Genomic DNA, 27,526 nt, shown 5'->3' on the forward strand with positions numbered 1-27,526 from the left:
ATCACTTTTGTAACCAAACGCGACTTACAGAATTCTTATTACAAATTTTATCCACCTTGAACAGTAAAATAAAGGGGCTTAAACGGGATGCACAATAGTCATACTTCATAAATTGACTATTTATGACACTTATCTGTAAATCCACACTATCACACTTGAGGTATGCCCTCAGACAACTAGTGCGCAGCTCAGATGAAACATGATGCGGGTTTTGTGTACCTGTCTTACCTGCCTGAGCACAACTTTCAAAGAACAACCTTACACATATAGAACATAAACCATCAAGAAAAAACCTTACACATATACAGGCGTTCTTTTGTTTTCATTGGCACACTGACGCTTGATGATAATAATTGACATGATGCATCACAGCAGGAAGTATTCTCCGCCGCACTACTGCGCCGTCGAGTCGCCGTTAACGGTGCCTCAGCTAAACAGACTACCGACCTCACGGATAGAAGAAGGGGACCTGATAGAAAGATCGGACATGAATTCACCCAAAGCCAAGTCTAGAATACGCAACGTGAAGCTGAAAGCAGTGAAGGCACCTGCGTCTCCCCAGAAGCCCCGCGTCTCTCCAAACTCTGAGCAAAGCGACGCGTTACCGAAGGCGGCGGAGAACGGAGCTCGAGCTAGAAAAAGGGGCTACAAACCTCCTGATGTGAGGACGATATTCGAACCCTCGGCTAAGGATCCACGGGTAAAAGAGGAGAAAGGAGAGGGACACGCGTTTTGTCAGGACGCGGCGCACGCATGGTGCGATGTATGTTGCGCATATATTTTGCATGGTGGCCTTACATGCACAGGTGAGAGAAATTAAAATAAACCTTCTACAGATTGTCCAGTTAAATAGAATTGTTTTTTTAAATGTATTAAACATTTATTTTTAGGCTGTCTTGGTGTTTGAGGTTATAGAAATGACGAATCATGATTCTATAACTCTTATACTTTTTAATGTTAAGAATATACATATACATACAGTAGAGTCTATTATAAAAAACAGGGAGGTGTTCAATTCTACAATGTGATTATTATACGGTGGTGTATTCTTTTAGAATAACTGAAAGATTCTAGGCTTAATTCCGTTTTTCATATCATGACCGTGCCCTTGATCAAGTCACTTTAATGTTACTCCAGGAGGGTGTCTGTGTACACTTTGGATAAAAGTTAGATTTGATCACTATGGCAAATATAAAATGTAATCATTCTGTACACACATTCCGTATGTGACAGATCTCTGTGTGTACATGGAACTCAACACACGCTCATCTACAGGCATCTTGAAAGACTGGTTTTGGCTTGTACGTTCATTGGGTTGCACCTTCAGCCATGATAAGTTTACTGTACAAACCTTACAGAGGACTTCACAACTACATTCCTGAGAATTATACATAATGCGGAAAACAGACCTTTTTACTAAGCGCACACTGGACTCGTGTACGCTGGATGCTTGTATCTGAAATAGTCATCGTTAATGGCAGAATTAAACAGGTTCACTGTTTTCACAATTTCCATTCCAGGCTGAATGACTGGCATTGTTTTCATGATAGCATTCCTCTGAGACATATGCAAAGTATTATCTCTACCTGCAACCACATTTGCTTTTAAAGTTTAAACATTGTAGCATGGCTTACAGTGAACCCTAAGAGTATTTGTACAAGGGAGTTGTTTTTATTACATTACTTTGACAAATGTTATCAAAACCCATAGTTCTCATTTTGGCCTGAACTGCTTTTGTGCAGATAGGTTGTCCATTCACAAGTAACAAACGCTGTGGTAACTCAAATGGAACAACTGGACAAAGGTAACTTTCACTGAATCTACCTGCTGCTTGACCTGAGACATTAGGTAATTGAGAGAGAGAGAGAGAGAGAGAGAGAGAGAGAGAGAGAGAGAGAGAGAAGAGAACGTTGGATCGACCGTTGACCAAAGCTTATAAACATATAACAAAAAGTATTTAAGAATAATATAAAAAGTAATAAAACAATGTACTGTATAAAACCGGAAATAAGAGAACTAATAAGAAACCCAATAAACTGTCAAATCTTATTTTTAATGCATCTGAGAAAAGTTGCAATCAGCCAATGAACTGCAGTGTAGTGTAATCTAATATTCATTGTATTCTACGCTTTAAAAACATTTCCATTTTCCGCATTCCTATTTTGTGCACTGAATCTTGCAGGTCCACATATTTTAGGGCCCTCTCAGTCTGTATTGTGTCCTGCTATTTGACACCCACCTGTTCGCCCCTCTAATGTCCATCTGTCTGTTTGTGTAGCTGTAGCGACAGTGTATCTAAAGAAGCCACACTGTCCTGTTACAGCACAATGATGGGTCACAATGGGCCTCACAGGGGACACTCAGGGGCCGGTGAACAACTGCGCCCCTGACACACACACACACACACACACGCACAGAACCTAGGGCAGGGGGACTGATGACAGAAGACTACAATCAGTTAATAGACTGAGGCCATGATGAGGTTCAGTACTGAAGGGCAGAGAATGACATAGAGAAAAATGGACATCAGAGTTCTCCAAAAAAACATTTTAGCCAATGATAAATTCACTGAAGTAGAAGTCTGGATGCTGTGCTGGTGGAGCGGGCTGTGAGTCATGGGTCTGGGGAAAGGGTTTGGAAGAACTTTGAGAAGACTCACAGGACTCCTGTACCGCTTTCCAAAAGTCATGCGGCGCTCTGGTCGGTTGGAGGTTAGTCTGCTGTGGAAGTCATCTGGTGAGCTGGTCATTTTGACTTTGTGTTTTTTTTTATGGCAATTCATGTCTTTATACTGAGCAGATCAAAATATTTCATTATTATTTTTATAACAGTGGACACAGCTATTAGTTTCTATTTTTGAAATGCGACCTTTTCTTAATACTTAAATACATCCAAAAATGAAATATTTTGAACTTTTATATAGGTGTTAATTTTGAAATTTGAGTAGTGCTTGTCTGAGCAAATGTTGCTGCCATGATGGTTGCTAGATATCCTGTGTCTCAGATATTTCTTCTGACAAAAGAGTCGGAAATCTCACAGATGTCTTCATTAGAGTTTTAGAAGAGAGAACATAAACTGGGGTCATATACTTTGCCAAGTCTGCAAATATTTTTGAAGATCTTGACATTTCTCATCAAATTTACTCAAATCCAAATTATTTTACCTCTACAATCTACATTCGTTGTACACCTCCATACTCTTCATTAATTTGAACAATTGACTCATTTGTTTCTGTTTTCATTTTTCCTAAGCAAAGCTGATACTTTAGTGAAACACAAAGGAAGAACTCTGGAGCAATGAAAGAGCAACCTCAAAAAGTTTTGTTTTTTTTGGGTTGGGAAATTTTGAGTTAGTCACTTGTAAAGGGAACGAAAAATATATTCTGGGTTGTGTGAGCTTTCTGTTCGGCGTGTGTTGTTTTTGTATAGACATTGTGTTATAGTCTGTTGCTGTCTGTTCTACAGAGATAAACACGGGGGTGCTCAGTAAAGCAGACAGCCACAGACCCCAGCAAACACAGACCAGAGCAATAAAACATCCGCTCACAGACCTGCGGTAAATGACAAAGCTGAGTCTAAACAGCAGAGGGCAGTTTGACACCAACACGAGAAGAGACTCACAATAGCTTGCCAAATAGTTTCTAAGCCATTCAGAAGGACTAAAGTCATGAAAACTCATTGGTGAAGAATGGTTTGGATGTGACCTCAGGAGGGTCGTGCAGGTGTCCCGTCTGCAGTGTTGTTTCAGATTGGAATGGAGACTAAGCGGCCGCTGGTCGGAATGACGTTTAAGAAATGTACTTGTATCAGAGAAGAAGAACATGATAATAGTGTGTCATCTCTATTTCTGGCATGTTCCAAAAATAACACAGACAGAAAACAACAGCTAGGCCTATCTAACCGATCGGCAACACAAGGACAGGCTGGGCTACTTGTTTAGCCGTCATATGCATAGTTATCGAAAAAATACATTTTTCTGACAAATGGCATCAAAAAAGAAAGAAAGATAAACAGAATGACGCCTCCACCTGTTTAGTGTGCACACACCTGTTAAATAAATGAGGGAGTGAGGGAAAGACACCTGCTTCACGCTCTCTGTCGCTCTATGTTGTTGTGACTTTCTCTAATGACAGATGCATGTGAAAAATCACAAATTTCTTTAATATCTGAAACTTGAAACATTAAGTAAGTAAAATCTCTTGAGATAGCAATTATTGCAGCTCTGAGTGTGTGTGTGTGTGTGTGTGGGGGGGGGGGTGCATGTGTGTGTGTGAAAGAATTTTTTGTTTTTCTCAGGCAGGTCCTGATCGATATCATTGTCCCTTATTACGGGAAGTGCAATTAAGGAAGAGACAGACCTGCACTTCCCAGCCCCCCAGAGACCAGTACAGAGAGTGTGTGTGTGTGTGTGTGTGTGTGTGTGTGTGTGTGTGTGTGTGTGTGTGTGTGCGTATGTGCATGTGTGTGTGCGTGTGTGTGTGCACGCATACATTAGACCAGTTCATACACTCGCATGACTACAGTTCTTTACCATAAACAGCACTTCAGACAATCATTACCCAGCATGCCTCTGTACAAATGATCCACTTAACATCACAGTCGTATTATTGCTCATAGTTTCATCTGTGTCATTTTGACCTCGGGTGACGATGGAGGTCCTTTAAGGTCTTATTTAAGTATAATTTTGGTTTTAAATGTTTCTTTATTATGATTTAAAAAGTTGCAGAAACAAGAAACTGTTTGCATACAAATATATAAGATTGGGGGAAAATGTAATCATTTTGGCCTTGGTTCAAATGCACCCACACACATATATAAATTGCTTTGCACACTTTCTGTACGGCATACGTCCATCATTTTGTTGGCGACGCGTTCATCATTTGACAGTCAAATCACCCTACTCAGCACATTAAGAGATAGAGAGCGAGAGAAAGAGAGACGTAAGAGAGAGATGAGGTTTGTCCTTCTGAAAGTGGACTCCGCAGCATGAGGTTTTCTGGTGCATGGGTCTGCTTCTGATGGGATGCTGTGAGTTAAGGGTTCGAGACAGAAGGGCTTGACTGGGATGGGAGCAGCATTCTGTAAACTTTCTGGCAAAATTACCCAGCAAGTCACGCATCAGTCTTCAGGTAGGAAAGAACACTAAGAGGAAATGAAAGATTTCAGCTAGTGAGAAATGCCTCATAAAATCTGTAGGTTTGCTGTATGCTTGCTCAGAACAGTGGCATCGGTGAGCAGGGAATGCTGTTTTGTGGCGCAACTCCCTCTGCCAATGACTGTGTGTTTATTATTTTTCCATCCATTGTTTTTCCGGACAAAAGCCTGCTTGCATTACATGCAAGCCTTGTATTATATTTAATTATATCAACGAAGCTAAAAAATATGAAACTTTTATTGTCCATTAAGATATTAAAACGTGATTTACTGCAGTATTATCATGTAGTTTGAGACTAGCATGTAGAAATATATTCATTAAACTGTGTAAAACTGATGCATGTGTATACAGCAGATTAAATATTCTAAAACAGAACATTGTTGCCTGTAATGCGTTTAATACATAATGTGTGAATGCTTCAGATCAAACTTTTTTATTAAAATGTAATTATTATGTTTACTTATTTACAAACAGGGACATTTTGCTTTCCATTTAGTTCAAGCAGAAGCACCATATTTCACTACATTTCCAATTGAGCAAAATTATTTGTTCTGTATTATGATTATTCTGTATTATTGACTATTATGACTGTAAGAACATTGTCCTTTCATCAAAGGATGCTGTGAAACAAAGTCAGAAAAGTAATGTTTGATTAAACAGCTGTCACATGAACTCTGTCTGTGTTCAGGGTTATACAGTGCGTGACTTTTATTTTGATATGAACTCTTACATTTCATTTTGTTTTCCATTTGGTTTCTGTGTTCAACCTACCCGTTTATCAACCTTACCCGTTTCCTTGGTTACTTATGATCATTGCATGTTTCTTGTTTTGTTAATCATCATCTGTGTATAGGTCACAATTTATCATTTTACTGTTGGGACCAAACCTCTGTTTGATAGTCTTTCAGTTATAGCTATTGTTATAGTACCTACTTTACTTTTGTCTTTTGATGTTATCTTTTACATTAAGGCCATCATCTTGGTCCATCTTAAACTATGACTTTGCCTCTTATCCGTTATCCACCATATGTAACAACAATCATGTAATCTCACTTTGTTACGAGCTTTTCAAACTGATTTTCAAACTGTTTTAATGTAAAAACACTTCTTATTGGCTCACCTCAGAAACAGCACCATAAAGGTTTGATTTCAGCAGGTCCCAATTGTATCTGCTAAGCGACTAAACCTGCAGAGTATTTTGAAATAGATATAAAAAAGAGAAATGTATTATTTACATGCCACTTTTGCTCTGAGCTCAGGTTAATTTCACAACCTTAAAGTCACCATGAAACAGAAGCTGTGATTGTCTTCTTTTCCGTATTGTGACATACATGCGAGTGAAATGGCTACTTAAATTTGTAAAGAAAAAAGTAGGGCGGAACTTCATGTCGCCCTCCACTAACTGATTGGATCTTTGTAAGTTGGCCTGTTACACCACCGGTACCCATTGGACAGTCAGTATAGTCCTACCTCTTTTTCAGGCATTACATCATGAAAAGAATACTTGTTTAGAGGGGGAGTGGAGCTTTATGTTTTTGATTAAAGTTTACAACTACAAATGTGATGTGCATGGACAAATCATTTAAAAGAATCACTGCAACGCTGTGTAAGAAAATTAGTATTATAATTTTTAATTGCAAGGTGACTTTAACATTGCTGTCTTGTTTTCTCTCCAGGCTGTAAGTACACATGTCATGCTCAGTGCCGTGACCAGGTGACATTAGACTGTCATCCTAATGGATCCATTAATGGCCCCCTCAGTCCTCTCGCTCAGGACCACCTCAACAACAACGAGTCATCACACAGCGTAAGTACAGCATGGATTTTTTGCATTTGTTTCAAAAATATATATTGTAAATCTAAAACGCAAACGATGTCATGTAGGCCTAGTGATGGTTAGTCGTGGCCACAAGGGGGAGACCGATTCCAGATAAATAAGGTTAAACTTCAGTTAGTCTCACTGGTAGGCTAATGTAAGATTAGCAATTTTGATTTTACAAATGTAATACTAATGTTTATTGACAGATATGTCATAGGAAGCTTTTAGTCTTTAGGCAATTTCAGAGGTCATTTATTAACGGTTTGTTCTTAAGGGTGTGTTCAAAATATTCTGCGCCTGGTCATTGTAATTATTGTTTTGCTTCCTTGAGCTGCTTTGAGGAACTGTGTGATTTAGTATTTAAGGATTATAAAATATATCATTTAGTGTCGTAAGTTTAAACACAAGCATACGGATAAACAATCATTTCTATTGCATGAAAATGGCAACAGCCTTTCTTTCAAAAGCAGGATATTACACGAGGAAAGAATGACACATATTTGCAAGGAACATTGTGAGACAGAGAGAGGTTCGGTGGGGTCAACGCTGAAGTTTCTCATGCCAATCCAGTTCTACCACTTCGGCGGGTTTAGGAAGAGATGTGTAAACTGCTGCATTACCATGCCTGCAGGCTAACCAACCGGTTATGAAACAGATCTCAGATTATTTGTTTATGAATTACTTTCGTGATGTATTTAGGAAAATAAGACAAACAACAAATGTGGTCGCACCTGTTGCGCGAATCGCAAATGGGTTCATCTTTACTTTGTGTATTTGTGATATAAACATTTAGTATTCAGTGCGCTGTTAGATGGCACTGTGCTGCGTGTTTGTGTTTGAGATCTGAAGCAGGTTCGTTTGTAATTTGGTGTGTACATTCCCACAGGACATACTCAACCAGCTGTCTGTGTCTAAACGTCGATGAGTGTAGCATTTGTGTGTGTGTGTGTGTGTGTGTGTGTGTGTGTGTGTGTGCGCGTGCATGACTTTTCATATAGACCCTACATTCCAGACTGGAAGGCCCCCTCCCACCCATTGGCAGTTTGTCGAGTTGGACACGTTATTCGGGAATAAAAAAGGTCACACAGTCATCCCACTGTAGTGTTGTAATACTGACTATTGAGGGAGTGATGTGGGGAGGTCAGGGTGTCTTCATGTAACGCCCACTACAATGCAAAACAAACCACTAGTGTTGATAAAAAATAATGGAGAAAGCTGAATAGCAAAACAAATGTGATGTATTTAAAGTATGATGTAGGCTATACATGAGTGTACTTTATAATATAAAGAGTTACAATGTATTAGGTGTTTAAGAAGTTAAAGAAATGGGTGTAAATATGATCTAAAGAAGAGGAAGAAACCCCCAGGAAACAGTCTGCAGTACACACAAACATTTAGACATTACTATGCAGGAGCATTTCTTTACTGTGATGTAAACTCCTAACAAGCAATTTTACAGAAGTCATTGTGTAGTTTGCTGCTTCCAAGGAGAAGCATGTTGAACTTAAATTCAACTGCAGCTGAATTATTAAAGCAGAGCCGGCCTGAATGTTTCATTTTTCTCCGAGAGAAAGCAGTTTGTTGGCAGGCTCGTGCCGACCGCTGAGAACATTCTGGGTGGTAAAGCCGGTCCAAACTGCAAGAACTCCACCACAGTAACCACACGCCCATGTGACTCCCACTAACAGAGATATGGGCAGGGATGCATGTTACACAATCTGACCCGCATTGGTCAAGTTTAATTTACTTTAAGCAAGAGGTGGCATTGTTTTTGCCCATGTATGAACATTAGCAGATGAGTTTAGAAATGCTGAAAAGATAGGGCTTGGCTCAGTTTGATCAATTCTGACTCGAGACGGCCGCTGCATGCTTACTGCTTACTGCCAATAAGATGAATAAAATTACATTGGCTAGAAAGAATTTTTAAACGACAGTTTGGCAATTTATTGCTCCAGTATTGCAGTTTGGGAGAATATTTCATTCTATGCTGAACTGGAATGCTACGAGAATTTACTTTTTTTACTTTCACAAAATGACCCGATAAATAACTTCCTCTATAGATCAGACCTCCTGACCTCATTGGAGAGACACTATCTGTGACTGTGTTTTACTTGTAGTTCTGGTGATGTTAAAGAACACAACTTCTCTTATCTGCAGAGCAGAGCAGAATAAGCAGATCTTTCACACGGAGGCCTGAGATTAGAGGCTGACCACCTTAAAAGCTAATCCCCTTTCCTCAGATCTACATTTAGTCAACTCAGCGTTAACTGTCCAGTAAGCGTAACGTTCACACATGTCCCCCCTTTGACTCTTTGACCCTGAGAACTTTCTGGAAACATGCTTCAGACTTCCTTCAGCATTTCTTCCTCTGCTTTCCACGGTAAAGGTTTTCACACGATTGCAGTGAACCAATGCATGGAAAAAGGAGTTCTCAAGCCCTGAGAAAGTGTTTTTAATTAAACTGGACAAATTGAATGTGTAGGTTTTTAAATGAAACCACTTGTAGAATTAAAGACTTCTGGTGGAATTCTATAGAGAGCAGTTGCCGTGGCTACTTCTATATCAAACGGTAATAAAGATTTGTTCTATGGAAATGTGCACCGGCCTGTGAATGTCTTCTGAAATCACACTGTCTCCACTTTCAGACGGATAAAATGATCTGACAAAATCTGGAAGCGGAATGCTCAGCTCAGAACTGCTGTCTCCACAAACACTGTGGTTTGATAACAGACCTCTTCCTTAACACTAAAGAGACCTTCACAAAAAGCAAACATGTATTTCTTTTACCTTGTTCTTTTATACTGTTCTTTTGAGCCAAAAAGTCAAAAGTGAGATTCAAACTTGTTTCAATGACCAAGCAAAATGAGCACAAACTAAATATAAGCAAGTTAAAAGCACCAAGCTGTTTAGGGGTGAAGTTACTGTAGTTCTCACAATGCATGTCTTATCTTCATCCTTCCACTCGCTTTCCATCCAATCACGGACACCATTGTGAGTTTAAATCAACCTGATGTTTACAGAGCTCCTGTTAACAAATGGTCCATCTAAATCCAATGTTTATTTTTAGATAAAAAAAGATAAATGCCCGCTTCCCTGGGGTTAAGACTGCAGAATTTTAGAGACAACCCACTTTATGCCAGTATCAGATTGTGGACACCGGACTGACACACAAAGAGCCTTTAAAAACTGCAGACCTTCTGAAACTCCATATCCACCACAAGACAAGACACAACCTGTCCTGAGGTTTAGACTAACTGTGGGTGTCCTTTTTGTTAACAGCAGTGGATGTTGGTCCCAAATTACCTTCTATTTAGTCTTCCTTCACTGTCTGGATATGTAAGGTTTGGCTATGATTTCCATCTAGGGAACGTCCCAGGGTAGTAAACACTAAGCTCTGATTGTTTGTGAAACCCTTGATCTCGGCTTGGATCTCGGTAACGTTTAGACTGAGATGATGAGGTCATTTTCTCTTTTAGCTCTCCTCAGAATAATGGGTTTTGGGTTCATTTATACCTCACACTGCATCCTGAAAATTACACGATGAAACTATACGAGCAGAGGAGAACTAATACTTTATGAAGGTTAAACTAAATGCTGTTTTGTTCGTCAAATCTGTGGGATAATGATAAGAGTTATGTGTCTTTTCTGTCAGGCAGTGTAAAGTTACTTTGTCCTGTGGTGATGATGTCATTTACCTTGCAGTATTATTTACCTTAATTAAAATGACAGATTACAATAAAAAAGTATTAAAGTGCCAGAAGATGAAAGAAATAGATTTAGTCTATCACCCTTTTTATTGTGCACTGGGGTGTAAAAGTTTACTTTTTTCTCTCTAAAAGTTTAACTTCATTTACAATTTTAGTTTAGTTTTTATTTCCAGTGCCTCAGTTTATTGATAAGGCAACATTTCTAACTTTTTGTTTAGTTGAATAATATTTAGTTTAAATAATATTTTATTTGAATTTAATTATAATTTCAAATAATTGTAATAGTTTTAGTGAACTATAACCTTGTCACTTTTACATTGCTTTAATGGTCTCCTGACGTATAGTTAAAGAACAAAAACATTGTAAATGTAGCAATTTGTCATTGGGTTAACTTTATAATCTTGCATAATTAAAGGACTGAAACTCCTTTTAATTGCTCTTTAAAGACCGACATGTAATCCTGTCATTAATCGGTGTTTTTCCTGAGGTCACCCTTGCACGAGTTCATGGGCCCATCACAAAAAACTCTTTGTGTGTGTGTAAGAAAATGATTCGTCTTTACGAGACATTCCACACGGCCTCACGTAAATGCCGACACATAAACGGTGTCTGTGCGCTGGGAGCGTGAACCACTCCTGCAAAGGAATGTGGCTAATGTGTAATGAAGGCTATGGCCCTCAGCCAGAAAAACTACAGGTTGCAGTCACAGGTCACCTCTCTGGCCCTCCTGCCAGACCCTATTGTTCTGTAGCGGGGTGAGGTAGGCTGGGGATGAGTTTCCTAGTGGGGTGAAACATCCGGACTGTTTTCACACGCTCCTTGGCAACAAAAATATGATGGGTGCAGTCACCTCCATGTACTGTATTTTGCCTTACACTTACTGTATGATTTAATACCATTTAATACTGCTTTTCCTACGGTCGACATTGATTTTAAGTGAAAACTGATTGCTGTGTGTCTATCTACAGACCGACATAGTATTGACCAGTTGGTCCTGGGCTAGCAGTTTGTCAGCTTTTGGTTTGCATAACTTAGGCCACGTTTACACGATGAAAAACGGAAAAGTTTTTCCTTTGCGTTTTTGAAAAGTTTCACGTACACATGACAGCGTTATCAAAACTGTCTGCATTTACACGGATGCAGGAAAACGGATAAACCCGCTGTAGTATGCACGCCAGGCCAGTGGATGGCGATGTTGTTGTGTATAGAAGCCGGACGTGCCTTTGCGCATACACATGCACAGTAATAAGCCAAAAGTGCTTTTTAATACCGTGTTCGACGTATATGTGTGTTTAAAGTCTGGCGAATGTAAATAGTGTGTCTCTGCTGGTCTCATTGGTGCAGCAAATCCACATTTTGCTGGGGAAACGTTAATACATAGTCGAGCAGCGAGAGCTCACAGTACGGGAAGCCGCCATATTGTTTTGGCTATACTCGCGCGACCGAGCGCGTAATACGCATGCGCGAGACATCATCGATTTCAGAAAGTTCCGACTTGCAGTTTACATGGAAACGAAAATGGCAGCGTTTTCAAAAAGTTGCACTTTGAGACCCGTTTTCATAAGTTTACGTTTTCAAAACGCATAAATGTTTTCGCGTTTTCACTTGAAAACGATCTCGTGTAAACGGCCTCTTAGTCTCTCCCTCTGCTGACAGGGTATTTTTAGGTTCTCTCCAAGTTTAAATTAAGACCTGCCCTTCCACAGACCTCTTGAAAGCTACAGTTTATGGGGCGTGGTTAGCCCTGTCCTTGATCTGCTGCAGATGTTGCCTGTGTTTGACTTGGACACATCACTCCCTTTTTCTTTTGACTGGGTGAGCTGCTATCATGTTTGACTTGATGTAAAATGCAAAATATACAAGTATAAGGGGGAAATTGCTTGGAAAGATAATAAGCTAAAACCTCAAAGCAACCATTGACACAATGAAAAGATGTCTGTGCTCTTTTGTATTTTAGTTGGGTCTGCAGAGTCAATATGAAAAGTGCTCTGTAGTGCATAATAATGACAATGTGAGCCAAATATCTTTCTTGGTTTACAAGAAAATTTGCTAAGGATATCAAAAATATTCTGCCTATCTAAACGTTAAATAACATTTATTCTTTTCGAAGATTTTCCTTTCCTTATATGCGACTTTCTTTACATGTTTATTCATTTGAGGATCTTTTTCATATCCCAGACAACTTTGATCTGCAAAGAGGTGGAACCCAACATCTTTGGACAAATTACAAACAGTGCTGAAAGTGGTTAGCCCCAAAGTGTTTTGCTCATGGCGTAGATCCAAATCCAGGCCTTCTAAGTCCAACACAAGTCATAAAAATGAGGTTTGTAGTTTGTCATTGGTTAAATAAGTTACATTTTCTCTCTGGGTTTTAGCTTCCACATTAAAGTACGGTCCTAATGACTGAATCAACGGACAAACCAGTGGTCAGCTTTACCTGTTTTTAATCTTGATCACATGACATGAAACGGGAGTAGTTGTAAAGTTACAGTTTCTCATTTCCTTCGTTACCATGGCCACAGGTATCTGTTTAGACATGTCGGCATTCACAATGGTTGAGGTGTCATTCTCACGCATCTGACAAATTGTCAGTCACTGAAAGAAAGTTTGGCCATGTAAGATATCATATGCTCCACATTTTCTACTATATATTTGGTCCATGTGATTGCATGGGTTAGAGAAACACCCATTCATATGGGTGTACAGGCTTGTATTAAATTCCCCAAACCTCTTTTTAGCTCAGTTGGTAGGCCAAGTAATATAACTTCTTGAGAAGCAGCCCATATGTTTCAAAGGAAGTAATTATAAGACAGCTTGCATTTGTGTGCTGCATACTTACAGCGGTAAGTCAATTTACATTTTATATATTTCTTAGTCATCAACATCCATTCGAGTAGAATTTTCTTTTTAGACAGCAAACATTTACATTATTTACTTCTCTGCCGAATCTAACAATAAAATAGTTTTGACTCCTTATTTTGTTTGGAGAATTCGCCGATACTTTAGTAAATTAATGCGCCAGTTACGTAGTTAGGCTAATGGACTATATTACTTGGCGGAAGTTTTTTTTCCTGATGATAACAATTAACATATGTAACTTTCTTCATTCGTGCCTATAATTTTAAATCTTTCTCTAAAAAACACACAGTGAGCTTGTTACTTAATGGACGATTAAGCACTGATCAGGAGGACACAACGACAGGTAGGGAACACGGAACCTACAATAAATGAGGATTTTGTATGTGTATGTGTATGTGTGCGTGTGATAGTGGGTGTGTTCAATATCCACTGCGCCTCTCCGGTTGCCTTGCGCCTGTTGGCTTCAGTTTAGTTCAAGTCGTTGGTTATACATGAACCGGTTGCGCTTTTCATGAAGTTTCTTTCAAACTGTAGCAGGTAAATTATTCTTATTCCGTCTGATACACCCGAAAGAGTAAACGAGTAACGTAGAGTAGTTTATTTTAATTTGGTCATCGTCTCCTCATTCAGTTGAGCGGCGTAAGCTCGCGTTAAAAGTTTCCCAGCTGCGCGTTTACTCCGTATTTACGTTTACTGTAGTATTTAATACGTTTATATGTGTCAGAGTTTCTCTTAAATGTCGTGGACGAGCACCATGAGCAGTGGATACAGCAGTCTGGAAGAAGATTCAGAGGAATATTTTACTGCCAGAACCTCTCTGTTTAAGAGACCTTCCTTTAAGCCCACCAACTTGAAGGTAAAAACTACAAAATATTCAATTATTCACGTATTTATTTGACTTATTTAGTATTACGTGCGCTGTTGCCATACGGGTAACATATAACGTTACAATGGTGCAACCATGTGGTAGTAAGAAAACAATACAAACTAATATTAAACGCAGTATTAATATTATATATTATATTATATAATATTCTGATTTGATTATGATAATATGTACTTGTAAATACTATGTTTGATATTCAGTGTCCCGAATCAGCTGTTGCTTTAAAATTTACATTAAAGTTTTGCACGCATGCGCAATGATGCCTACAACAGACCAAAGTTTAAAACGGACTTTTACTCATTAACAAATGTCCGTTTTTATTTGGTCTAGCCTGGAGAATGTATATCGTTACTATTTATCTTGTTTTTGCAGGTACAACTTTGATTGTTTTGCTTGTAGTCAATGTGTCTCATGTACAGCTGCTTTGTAACAATGAAAATTGTAAAAGCGCTATATAAATAAAGTTGAGTTGAGTTGAGTTGAAAGGTACGGAGACTTGTTGCATGCTTGTGTTACAATAGAGCTAGTGTCAGCTCGAGGTGGTGGCCATGACAGCAAGAAAAGTGTAGGATATGAATGACCTCAACATAATATTGCTTCTGTTTCTGGTTGTATTGAGGAAGTATTCTGTGTTGCCGTTTTTGTTTTAATGGTAGTGTCATGTTTAATAGCACGACGTCATGCCTCATGAATGCTGTTTTATTCATGCTGTTTCCATGTGGGTTGATGTGGGTCTCAACTTGCTGTCTTTCCAAATCAAAGACAACTGCTCATAATTTCACACCGTTTTATGGCGCTTCTGTGTCTGTAGTAACATTGCTGCGTGACTGACCCCATGTGATTTAAATATGGCCTCTGCATGGTCATGTGTGATGTGAAGAGGCGCTCTGAAACTCAAAGATTAATGGAATCACCCCCACGCTTCTGTCAATTACCCAATTGTGGGAAAATGTCAGCGGAGAGACATTTGTCATGGGACTGGTCACTTAACAGGGGAAGCCTTATAGATCGGGCTATTATTGCATGTCTACGGATCTGTTGTGAAACCTACTGAACTGCATGTGTAGAAAGCATTTAGGCATGCAATCCTGATGTGAAGGCTATGCTTTGAATTTAAAATAACTTGTTGGCAGCATAGCAGAGCATACTTGCAGAGAATGCATCACATAATGCATTCCAACAAGCTCTGTGAACATTTTAATTTATTTTGGAACCGAGCCCATAGCTATTATGAATTCCAGAATTTTAATCCCTATCCACCCCTACACATGCTGTATGCAATGACTATCCATTGTGCAATGAGACGGTGTTCGGCACAATTGCTCAAAAAGGAATGAGTCAGTTCCCTAAACGGCATCAACACTTTGCCACAGCTCAACTTCCTGTTGCTTCATTCCGACCAGAAAGTCTGAGCAGTTTTATCCAAAAGTTTATTATAACCTTGAGCTCCAGCTACTAATTTAATGCAAAATCATGCTTGAGATACGAAGTGTTACTTTCGTATCCATTACAACGTGTGTTGACTATGAAGTGTCATTTTTATCATGTGAAGCAGATATGCCCTTCTCTCATCTCTTTGCTGTGGGCGCTCGCAGAGACAAATGCCGGCCACAGATGCACCGACCCTGGGAAACAGCTGCCAGGCCAGGCATGCAGAGTAGGATCATGGGCGTCTGTGTGGGCCACAGCAATGTCTTCACACACAAACACTACTGTATGCATGTCATATTTAAAGTAAAAAGCAGTTTTTCTTGCATGTAGCGTACAGTTTGCTTAAGGAACCGGTTTTTCTGTGCTTAGCCAAAGCGATCCAACTAATGCATCCACTTTCCATTGAGGAACTGTGTCGATTTTTAAAGAAGTAAGATTGTATGGTATGATTCCTATTGGACGTGTCCGGGTTATTCACAGGGTTGCTTTTACAGGACAGTGTAGGGGGAAATACTTGACGCTTGTAAAGAAAGACAGACGTTATCTACAGCCCCAGGCTGTTTTTATATCCCAGGCCCTGATTGAAGGGGAAATTGAATTAGCAGTCGTATTAAACAGCTGGAACAGAAAACTGCTACTGTGTGCAAAAAAACTGAAGCCCTGTTTGGTGCGTTGACAGTTTGCATACATTTGCAAAACGGCTACTCTCGATCTGTAAATTTCATGCTGTTGTGTGCATGTAGTACCTTGGATGACCATTTTGGTGGCAGATAGTTTATGCATGATGTCATTGGCTTTGAGCGTGTGTATGCTTTGCCAGCAGTTGCAAATGCGCAGAGAAACTTATCTAGAAACTCTTGTCAATGTTTCCAATCTATTGTTCAGCTATTCCAGGTTTTCCAGGTTTATCCTCCTGAGCTTTCCGCATGACACGTTTCAGCCATCTGATCAAAGTGCTCGCAACAATTAATCATGTTGATGGTATGAATTACGCTCCATTTGGTAGCTGCTGGAGTTCATGTGCTCGTGAGCGTTAAATAAGGATTCACATGTCTGACACACTCAAAGATAAACCAATAATTTAAGATTAAGCTAAATCTTGAGTATGATATGCAAACCTAAGCAGACTTCAGTTTACTTTGAGTTTACCCAAGAAAGTCTAGGAATTCTCTGCAGACGCCTGCTGTAAATCGAGACGGATAAAAATGTGTCTTCTGTTCTTAGGACTGGGTGTAGATAATGTTTATTTCACACTACCCATATTGCCCCAAGCGACTAGAATTATAGTTGCATGAAAGAGGCTGATACTTGTAAACATAGTCTTGAAAAAAAACTTCACAGTTACGTTACATTCATAAACTGTCCACCAAATTTCAGTGAAGCTTGTTTTAGTTATTTTCATGACACTTGGTTTCATGACACAAAATCCATAATATTACGAAAAAATATTAGATTAATGTTACGATAAAATATAGATAACTAGTGTCCTGTGTTTTTTATCACAGTATCAAGCGCTGGTCAGGAGAGCAAAGCAACTTAACGTGATTAGACCGCAAAATAGTCTTGTGCGTCATGGAACTGTATTTGATTATAATCCAGGTGTGTGTGTGTGTGTTTCCTCCGGTAATCTATATTACAAGCAGCCCTAATAACAACATTGACCACATCTCAGTTTTTTGTAGTCCGACAAAGCATTAAAAATAGCGCAAAAGTTTTGAATGTATTTGCAGACAGTATAGACAACTCTCTCCCGCTCGTTGCTTGCGGTCACGGCTCTGTTAGGCATACGTGTCTGCGTGTTAGGAGTTCATGTGTGTTTCCATATGTGCAGCATCTGTTTGTAGTTTTTTCTTTTTTTTTGGAAAGAGCTGTAATTACAGTTAAGAGGAAGATAACACCAGATGAAGGTGGCTGTTTCTCGGTGTCTACCTCAGGGTTCATTGGCTAAATCTCACACGAAACCTCAACTCCGTCGGCAGATAAACTTTCCATGGTTTCATAATGAATCTATCCAGAGGTTTGGCTCTAATGGCCTGTTTTGATGGTAATTGCAGTTACATTTGCAGTAACAGAATTAGTACAAATTATCAGTTGAATATTCATGCCGAAATCTAAAATGGCCTTTCATCTTTCTTGATATCGCTTTCTATGACTTTCAGGCTAGCTTATCTGTTTGAATAAAACCATTCACCCGGGAGGAAACATACCCACATGGCAGTGCTGAGATAAAGGACAGAGTTTGGCCGGATTCATTAGAAACCGGATAAGTTCTCCGAGCGCATGGGTCACATGGCGGCACCTGGCATGTGTCATCTGATCTCTGTCTTTTTCGTTTCACGTTTTCTTTTGAAATCCTAAGCCATCCCTTTTCCAGAATGACATCATCGCAAAGCACCGCAGCAGACGTATTTCAGTGGATTAAATATCCATGTGAATAAAGGTCTCTCTCATCTTCCCGGATACATAGAAATGGTCAGCCTTAGTTTACAGTGCTTTGGTTTTGTTGCTAGGCTCTGATAAGAAGGCTGATCTTTTACAGTCTTAGATAAAAAACGTCATGCTGGGTTAATTTTTATCACAAGTATTGGTGCTTAGAGGACTTTTGTTAATGATAAATGTGAGTTTTTAACTGCACATAAGTTGTAGGTCTTATATTTTAAGCAAAACGACATGGGGAGATTCGTCATGTTAGCCTGGTATTTTTGATTTATAATTTCATAATTCCAACCTTTCATCAATCAAACACAATAGATGAGCAGTAGCCATGAAATGCGAAAAGATTTTCCGCTTCAGATCAGTTCCTCATAGCTGTGGTGTATGGACAGATTTCACGTAAATTATGATTGTGATGTCATACAGCTGGCTTATCTTTCATCGGGTCGCTATATCCCAAATAAAACAGTCTACTCCCATCTGGGCTGACAGGTTTGCTATGATCAATATGGCTTTATTGTGAGTCAGACATCTCCACTTCACCTTGTTGTGAATCAACCTCGGATCGGATTAGACTTTACGTTGTGCGGTTTGTAGAGGGTTCAAGTTCCTCACTTTCTTAAGAAGTCTGCTTTCTGAGAAAAATATCAGCTCTTTTACAGTATAGAGTTGCCTTCGGTTGAGTCAAAGCAAAACAAACCCCACCCTGTTTTTATGGTTCACTTGGTATCTTATGTTATCAGTAGTCTTTGAAGTTTGCTTTACCAATAACTTGTTTGGCATATATCTCAGATCATTGAGGATCAACGTTATTTCTTTAGAAGAAATGTTGAAGCAATCAGTCATATGTACAATAACTATCCCAGTAGAGCTGTGTGACGTCAAAATGGAAATCGCTGGAAGGCGATTGTCCTGGTTTCCTATAAAAGGTGCTTGTAAAAGTCCTCCTGAGGGGGTCTTTGTTATTGTTGGCCTGTCTGTAGGGGAGGCCAGAGAAGATGATGTTTTTGTGCCTCACAAACCAAACGCCATTTTTACAGTTATGAAACCGTAATTGTTGATGTTTTGCAGAGCCTTGAGGGTTAAAGGGTAATTTCTGAAGGGCGTAATAACGTGTGTACATTACTTTTCCTGGTTATGTAATGTTATAGTACTCAGAATGAAGTATCCCATGAGTCATGACAACATGGATAAGCTCATAAACTGTGCTTGTTTGTTAAGGTTGCGAAAGGTTTCCGTTCTTCTTTTCATGTGTTTTTCTTGGTGTCCTCTTTCCTGTAAACCTCCCTGTTGTCTGAATATTCTAGATTCACATGATGCAATGAAGAAAGCCACAATGAATGGCACATTTTTACGCTGTTTGTTGTCAGATAGTTTAAAGTCCAGCAGTGAATTGCTTTTGGTTTTCTAAGGGTAGCATTGTTTTTGCTGTTCTTGCAGTTCTCCTTTAGTCGGGAATGTTTTAGAGAGGAAAGGTGTGGTGACTTCCTGTGCTAACAGTTGAGGGGTTGGTGGAATTGGGAGGAAACTTTGAGATGAGTGTTTGTTGGCAAGTGTGATGTTTACAGGCGTGATCTGAAATCCCCTCCAAAACCTCAGCTAAAAATATGAAAGGTTGTCTTTGGATTGTCTTGTCTGTTTAGTTTTTTGCCTGATGGCAACGCTTAACACTAAGACAGATGATATCAGGTGCTTTATCAAACACAATCAGGGGTTAACCATATACTCGATAAGTGCCTGACAAACTAGTTTGACTGCACCTCGATGTCCCATTCCACTGAAGTCATCTTCACCATGACCACCACCAAGTGTTGCACAAAATTCTAATACAGAAAGGCAGGCAATGAAAACTTGATCAAACACCACCTCCCAACTTATCAGTTCACCACGGACATCACAACCCAAGGCCTACATTCTGACAGCTGTTTACTTTCAGGTTTTATATTTTGAGTTGCATTACAATGGCCGGCCTTCAAGGTACACGTGAGGTGGTTCAGTTGGACCTCAAGGTAGTTGAGGTTGTTGTAGTTGTAGTTCAACCTGTCATTTTGTTCCAAACACTTCCCTTTCCCTACATCAACGTGTTGCTTCATATGAGAGCAAAGACACACAGTCGCTCACAGTGAGGGAGGAAGAGCAGCTTTTTCTGTCACATTACCTCATCGGGCTCATGTTTATTTTGCCTTTGTCACGGCCTGCTGTGCAGAGGCATCCATCTTAACCCTGTCCTTCCTCGTGTAGTTTTGTACAGCGTTCTGTTTGCTCTGCTGGATGAAAACTACCCGGTGTCTTCTTACCCATCCATTACATCATAAATTCCTCGGACAAACCATTTTTAGATGTTAAGTCCTGTATCAAATTGGCCCCAGACATTGTCTTACTATTACTGTGCGGGCACCAAAGTTTACGTGACTCTTGTACGGTACAGACTGGCTAATGAACATCCCTCAAAGAGCTGAAGACCACATCACAGTAACCCACAGATGATACGAGCTAATGCGGTCAACTACAATTGCTTACACACACAACAGCTCCACGGGCCCCTCTGAGAGGTTCTCGGCCCCCTGTTTACACAGCTCTTACCAGCTTTTGCAAGGCTTTTCTTGTGGTGAAATGGGATTTAATGGGCCCTCGGTTTGTAGTCGTGACTTCATCAGACAGTTAATTGGAGCGCTTTGTGGAATTGTGAAAGCGTGGGCTTGGTTTTTTTTTTGTCAAGTGTTGTTTTCCATCTTTGTACATGCTTGCCAAGATGCCGGAGGGATTAGTCTAATGACCCAGCCGCTGTGACAGTTGGCACGTACAAAGGAGAAAGATTAAATTCATGGCTTTATCAGCTAGCTTAGGTCTCCGTCTATTCCCATCAGTTGGTTGGACACTGGACAGCACATCAGTTTGTTTTTAAGTTATTTCAAAAACAAAATGGACTTTCTTGACCCCAGGTTTTTATGTCCTAGTATTTTGTCTAATAAATGAAATAAGGGAATGGTTGTACTAGTTTAACATCCGTAACCGTGTTAATCTCAGTGTTTTCTCATTCAGAGCTCTGAGGATGTCAGGGTCAGGTTAAGGTCAGGTGAAGGCAGTAGTCAATCCTCACATCTAGAGTCATAGCACCATGTGGACATGACGGGATTTTTGACACATTGCATGACTGTCCCTTCAAACTTTTCCCATAGGTGTTGGATTTTTATTGATCTGTACACAAATGATTCGAAAAACTTGAAAAAACAGTATTACTCATGCACTGTAAAGTTCACTAACTATACTCGAAACAAAACCAGCTGTTTTTGTAAAACCCCCAGCAACTAGTGCAGTCCTGGCCGGTCCAGGAGGGGAAATCTGACTGCCTTTAGCACTTCTGCAGCCAAAACCTTGTGCAGTATTCAGCTTCTGGACTCCAAGAAGCTCCTTGTCGGTCAACATGTTGGCACCTCAGGCCAGGAGTGTTCCCTTATAAGGGCCTGTATGCCTTTGTTTTGAATTTAGAGCGCTCATGAAAGAAGATCAGACGTGTCTGCGGTATGACCATGTAAGAGCAGAGTTTAGCTTAAAGTGGAACTGAGAGAGTGAAGCGGCTACGTCGCTCTGTCCTCAAATATTCAGCTGGCCTTTCCGTTTAAAAGCTGTATTGTTTCAAGAAAGTGCACGATTGTAATTGTTTTAAGGAGCGATGCTCCATTCCATCCAGATCAGATATTGAAACTTACCGACAAAACCGGCGTTGTGTGATGCTACACGTGCATGTCACCTGTTACAGAGATGTATTTAAGATTTTTGGGGCTTCTGTTTCAGGAGCGGTCGTTAACAAAGAGACTTTTACTTTAAACACCACAGTCAAACCGCTGATGCATGTTGGGTTGACCTGTGCTGACCCGTCTTTCTGCTGAATGCTTACATTGACTGTCTGTGTGTGTCTGTCTTTCAGGATGTGGAGAAAGAAAAGGAACCTCAAGCTCATCTCACACTTGAAGAGATCAGACAGAGGGTCGAGCAGTACAACACAGATTCACGTGATCACTTCAAAATGACACTGGTGAGTTGACGGTGAACACCTTCATCCGTATCATCCCTTCCTCTATTCTTTATTTGTCATTTCTCCTAAATAATATCTTTATTAGTTATGAAACACATCATGTTGTGATCTGTTGGTCATAGTCATGAGTGATCATGTGACCAGTTTGTTTTGTTCCCAGAGAAAAACAGAAAAACATTTTTGTTATCGTTAATTTTGGGGACATCATTATTTGAAGAGACGTATGAAGCCACCATGGAATGTTTAAGCTCCCGCTGTGTCTCTGATCAATAAGCTGTTGTGTGTCAGAGGCAGTAATGAACACCCCCCCCCACGGCTCACCCTTAGCCGGGAGTCACGGCTGCCATTTGGGCTAATGAGCTTACAGATGAAGAACCTCAAATCTGAGCTCCATCTGCAGTGTGAAACTAGCTTTTTAAAGTTGCAATCCGAAACTTTTAGTCAAAAACAAGCTTTTTTGCAATTTTGTTTTTAACATATGCTCATTATTTTGTAGTTCAACTGTAGTCAAGTTAACTACGTATAGATTTATGCATTTGACAGCCACTTTTATCCAAAGCGACTTTGTGCATTCGAGGTTATACGTTTTTGATCCGAGACATTTTGTTAAACCACATTTAACATTGCAATATCATTTCAGTTGTAATAATGAACAGAAGCCAGACTGAAATGCAGAAATGTACATATCACAATAGGATAAAATGTTTTTCTTTATGTTTGTGGTTGCTCGATATTCATAAAAGGTAAATCGACTGTCTCCTTTTTTCTGCCTTTCAGAATTCTAATGGGCTGTACACCGGCTTCATCAAGGTCCAGCTGGACCTGCGGAGGCCCATCTCGGTGAAACTTGGCGGGGCGGGAGGGGTGAAAGATCAGGAGGCGTTTTATCTCCCGCGAGGCTCCGTAAACACACTGCACATCAGCAGCGCCAGCACGGTGCGACAGGTGATCGAAGCCCTGCTGAAGAAATTCACCGTGGCCGACAACCCCGCCAAATTCACCTTGTTCAAACGCTTCAGTCGGGAAGACCATGGTGAGTCGTGGAGCACAGATGTGGAAGAGACAGCAGTGTGTGTGTGCGTACAGTAGATGCTAATGCTTTAGCCTCCCGAGTGTATACAGTACGCGTTTTGGCAGGACCACACGCATTCCTGGAATAGGTCAAATCTATGTGTGTATTTATGGACGGCCTGATTTCTGTCACCCACACACCCAGGACAGGCCTGTTAGTCATGTGCCAAGAATACACCACGCCAGCGTAGTAAATACACATACACAACAGCTGTTGTCTGTGCTTACCTGTTGAGTCTTCATTGGCAGATACATAGTTTTTTTTCTTATCGGAATGATGCTGTTGTTTCTGTAGTGTCTGAGACCAGATTGAGTATTTTCATGAGGCATCTCCAGCTAAGGAGACAGATGTGTGGCATTTGAGTTAAACTTCAATCACCAGTGTTTGTTTTACAGCTGTCTTAATGCATGTGTATGGAGCCGCTAGTTAAAAAGCTGATAAAGTCCCACCACAGAGCTCATTATAGAAACAGAGAGTATAAAAAGAGAATGAATCAACCACATCAGTGTAGACATAACAGCCCTGCATGCTTCCATTTACCCTGCCGGAGGTCTGAGGAAAGCCCCTATTAAACAGGTAGCGAGATGAGATACTCAGAATTGCAGCTCTGCACCCACTTTCTTCTTTTCTTCCTTACAATTACATAGTTTTTTGTGATCAAATGTGGCCTTGCATAAACATTAAGGATGTAGTTTTGTTAGACTATTCCACCAGCCTGACTCTTTTCTCATCCACACCTTATAGTACGATGTGTTTTATGTTGTTTTTAAGTGCTTTCTTTGAGTCATTTTTGATTCTTTTTTTAACAGAATGCGTGTTTGTCTGTGTTTGTGTGCAGTGTACACCTGTAAGCTGTCGGAGAAAGAACATCCACTCTTTCTACGTTTAGTGGCGGGACCAAGTACAGACACCCTCAGCTTTGTGCTGAAGGAACAACAGACTGGCGAGGTCATGGTAAGCATCACTTTTTGTTTTTATCTTACAGTCGATCGTAAAGTAATAAAGTAATTATGGTGAATATCAGTGAACCGAACACTTCCTCTCTGTGTTCAGTGGGACGCCTTCTCCATCCCTGAACTACACAACTTTCTCCGTTTCTTGGATAAAGAGGAACAGGACCAGATTTGTTCGATAACCAGACGCTACAACAGCTACAGAGAGAAGCTAGAGGAGGCCTTGAGAGCGACGGGCGGCCGGGGTTAACAAACATGAGAGAGTGAGACTCTTGCACTGCTTCCTCTAGTGGTCACTGTGGGTAATGAACACTGTTAGGTGTCACTGTGCCAAATGGACACCCCATCTCAAAAACTCTCAGGAGAACACTGGACTCCTTCACTAGATATACACACCTCCCAGAATGCACCTCGGGTGCCATATTTACCTGTGTTGTTTCACACGTTGTGTCTCTGCAGTTTTGTCTTCATTTTCTATTTTCTTACATTTGTGAACGAAACGTGAAAATCAGATTTTTTTATTTAATTGTTGGATGCTGTGGATTGTAAATATTTTGTTTAATTTATATGGGTGACATTTTTAGTTTTTAGTTTTCTGAAAGTCTTATTTTATTTTAAATGTGTTTTTGACCGGATGTTATTGGAACAGGGGATTGATTATGACTCGCAATGTGCCCTACCAAAGATAGTGTTGGCAATAGATGTGCTGTTGACAAAATTGTGACAAATGTAGCTCGAGGAAGATGACCTAAACAGAAAGCGATGTTGCGACGGGAAAAGAACGTTTATTAACAGGAAATGTATGTACAGTGTGTGATGGAGAAAACTGATGTAGGGGATGTCAAAGACAAAGGCAAAGTCATGTAGCATATCAGAACCATTAATAGTTGAAAGGATGCTTTAAAGTAATATTAAAAACAGAACTTCTAAGGTTCAGACTGTAAGTTTGCTCGAGCATTCTTAGGTGATGTGCTGGAATTGGAACCGAACAGATTTGAGGAAGTTGAAATGTACGCAGCGGGAACGGTCAGGGTCGTATTGGAGCAAATGGAATTAACTTTGCTGTCCTCTGCTCTTCTGAAGACCTGACTGATGTTGGTTAAGCTCGGATGGTTTAATTAAGTAAATGATAGGTTGTGTTCACAGGGTGAGGATGTTAAACGGCCTAGGGTTCGAAGTCATTCAAGCAAACAAAGCATTTGTTGTTCAGTGATGATTTTAAACACGGGTGTCACATCTTAACTTTGGAAAGAGCATTGAGAAAGATTTTAAACGATTAAAGGTCCAGATAAATGACTGAATCTATAACAGATTGTGTTTGATTTAAAGCTACACTACACCAGAATATGTTGAAAGTATCTTGATATAATCTTATTTTTTATGTTCGTGCATACACATGTATCCTGACCTCTGTTACTGTGCCAGGAGAAATGTAAAGTTCTGCCAAAAGAGGTTTGTTTTAGGTTTGTGTATTTGTGGATGTAGTGCCGTTTCTTTTGATGACTCATAACTTCTTTTGATGACTCATGGCTGGAACTGTTATAATGTACAGTAAGTTAAACGGCCAATGCTACTTTGTCACAGCACGACCTGTTTTAAATGATACTTGTGTATCAATAGTTGATTTAACATGTATATGCATTTATATATAAATATCTTTATGCTAGTGCTGCATGATGGTTTTCTGATGGGTACTGCAACAAGATTTGTGTTTTTGTTGTCCGTTGTGACACATTCATAGCAAGGTAGTGGCACCTTGTGGTCAACTGCTGTATAACTACATCTCTGCAGTCCTGAGGCTCACTTGTTAATTCAGTTTTATTTTAAAGCCACAGACTGTCTCTTAGTGTTTTTATATCAATTCTAACCAAAGATCTAGTTAAATTGCATAGTATAATGTAAGTTTTAAACAATTGCCAGGTGCAATCAGTATGTAAACCTCACGAAACGGAGGTTGAATTACAGTATATCTATGTTTTACCGTGGCAACTTTAATCTTAAACACTGGGGTGTGAATTAAAATGGTGTAACTGTGATGTGAAATACAACATCGCAACAGTCTCGTATGCAATCGAAACAGAGGGTTTGTCAGGGGAATCAGACCAGTAATCTTATAAATGCTTTTTGGGCACTTTATGTTTTAATTCAGGGAATTATTTTACTTTTATTTGTCTCCGTTGGATGCCTATGGTGTTCTACCGTTTCAAAACTTAAGTGGAGTTTAATGGAGGCACAGTTTTGTTTTATGCAATCCTTTTTAATTGCATTTTAATTCAAGCTTTTTTTAAATACTTGATTTTGTTTCATAAAGCTTTTGTTTGTAGAGTAAGACTGTGAAACTGTGATACTTGTATTCATGTGTTGTGAAGGGGTGTGGATGTGAGCCTTCCGCTTCAATACTTCTGAATATACATGCATGCGTTATAATAATTCATGCATATACTCTCTGTGGCTGTTTTAGGACATCTCGTGCCACCGCTGTTGATGCGTCTGTTGAACAGCATGTTTAGAGATTGCTCATGAAACCCACACTCTGCATTTGCCAAAAATGATCTTGTTTTGATCCACAGCTGTAGGTTATGTGGTTATGATCTACGGTTTTGTGAATGCTGTATGTTTTATACATAAATAGATGAGGACCTGTCAGATTTGAGTTTAGGAATGATTGGCATACAGATATGAAAATTATCTTCTAACTTTGGAAGCTTTACTTAAAATATGGATCTTTAGAATCTAAATGAATCCAGATGTCATGCGTTTGTTTTCTGTGGGTTACTTAAGTTTGTATTGTTACCAATTGTGGCCTTTCTTGTCAAAGACCTGGTTTCAGGAAATAAAGATGAAATGTTTCACAATTCACTGCAGTCCGGCTGTTTGTGTGCAAGAGTTTAGTTTAGCTATTCGATCAAGGCTTTTTTAAGTCACAATTGGGTCAAATGTGTTACAAAAGTTTACACCACAAATAATCATGTGATGTCTAGATGTTTGCTTTAAATGAAGTTCAATTTTCCTTTTACATTTTAAAGTAATTTTTAGCAGATTTTTAAATTAATTTCCCTTTAAATTTAGTTTAACTATTCCACTGAAAGAATATGGCCATTTTTTTTTTCATTTTAAACGTACCAAACATCTTTTTCCGAAATGCTTTGCTTAAAAGGTGTGCTCAACTGCTGTTG

General features: G+C 39.7%; 1 protein-coding gene across 3 annotated transcripts; it reads left to right on the forward strand.

Annotated features, from left to right (window-relative positions):
• The first annotated feature begins 221 nt into the window (after positions 1-221).
• Positions 222-27,205, forward strand: rassf3 (Ras association domain family member 3). 3 transcript variants are annotated; one of them, XM_057324722.1, is made up of 6 exons: positions 222-806; positions 6,831-6,961; positions 22,218-22,325; positions 23,103-23,358; positions 24,236-24,351; positions 24,451-27,205. In XM_057324722.1, exons 1-6 carry the CDS (start codon positions 344-346, stop codon positions 24,598-24,600), a joined length of 1,224 nt encoding a protein of 407 aa, XP_057180705.1. In that variant the 5' UTR covers positions 222-343; the 3' UTR covers positions 24,601-27,205. The 3 variants fall into 3 exon arrangements, with proteins under 3 accessions (XP_057180705.1, XP_057180706.1, XP_057180707.1); XM_057324724.1 differs by lacking the exons at positions 222-806; positions 6,831-6,961 and adding exons at positions 14,019-14,076; positions 14,264-14,395; XM_057324723.1 differs by lacking the exons at positions 222-806; positions 6,831-6,961 and adding an exon at positions 13,985-14,395.
• Positions 27,206-27,526: the final 321 nt, after the last annotated feature.

Source organism: Triplophysa rosa, linkage group LG24, assembly GCF_024868665.1.
Source record: "Triplophysa rosa linkage group LG24, Trosa_1v2, whole genome shotgun sequence".
Classification (NCBI taxonomy): Eukaryota; Metazoa; Chordata; class Actinopteri; order Cypriniformes; family Nemacheilidae; genus Triplophysa; species Triplophysa rosa.

What these genes read in the sequence shown, in the direction of transcription:
- rassf3 (XM_057324722.1), top strand. Translation starts at nt 344, where the DNA reads ATGATAATAATTGACATGATGCATCACAGCAGGAAGTATTCTCCGCCG. An exon ending in TGGTGGCCTTACATGCACAG is followed by an intron (nt 807 to 6,830) that starts GTGAGAGAAATT and finishes TTTTCTCTCCAG; the next exon opens with GCTGTAAGTACACATGTCAT. An exon ending in ATCACTTCAAAATGACACTG is followed by an intron (nt 22,326 to 23,102) that starts GTGAGTTGACGG and finishes TCTGCCTTTCAG; the next exon opens with AATTCTAATGGGCTGTACAC.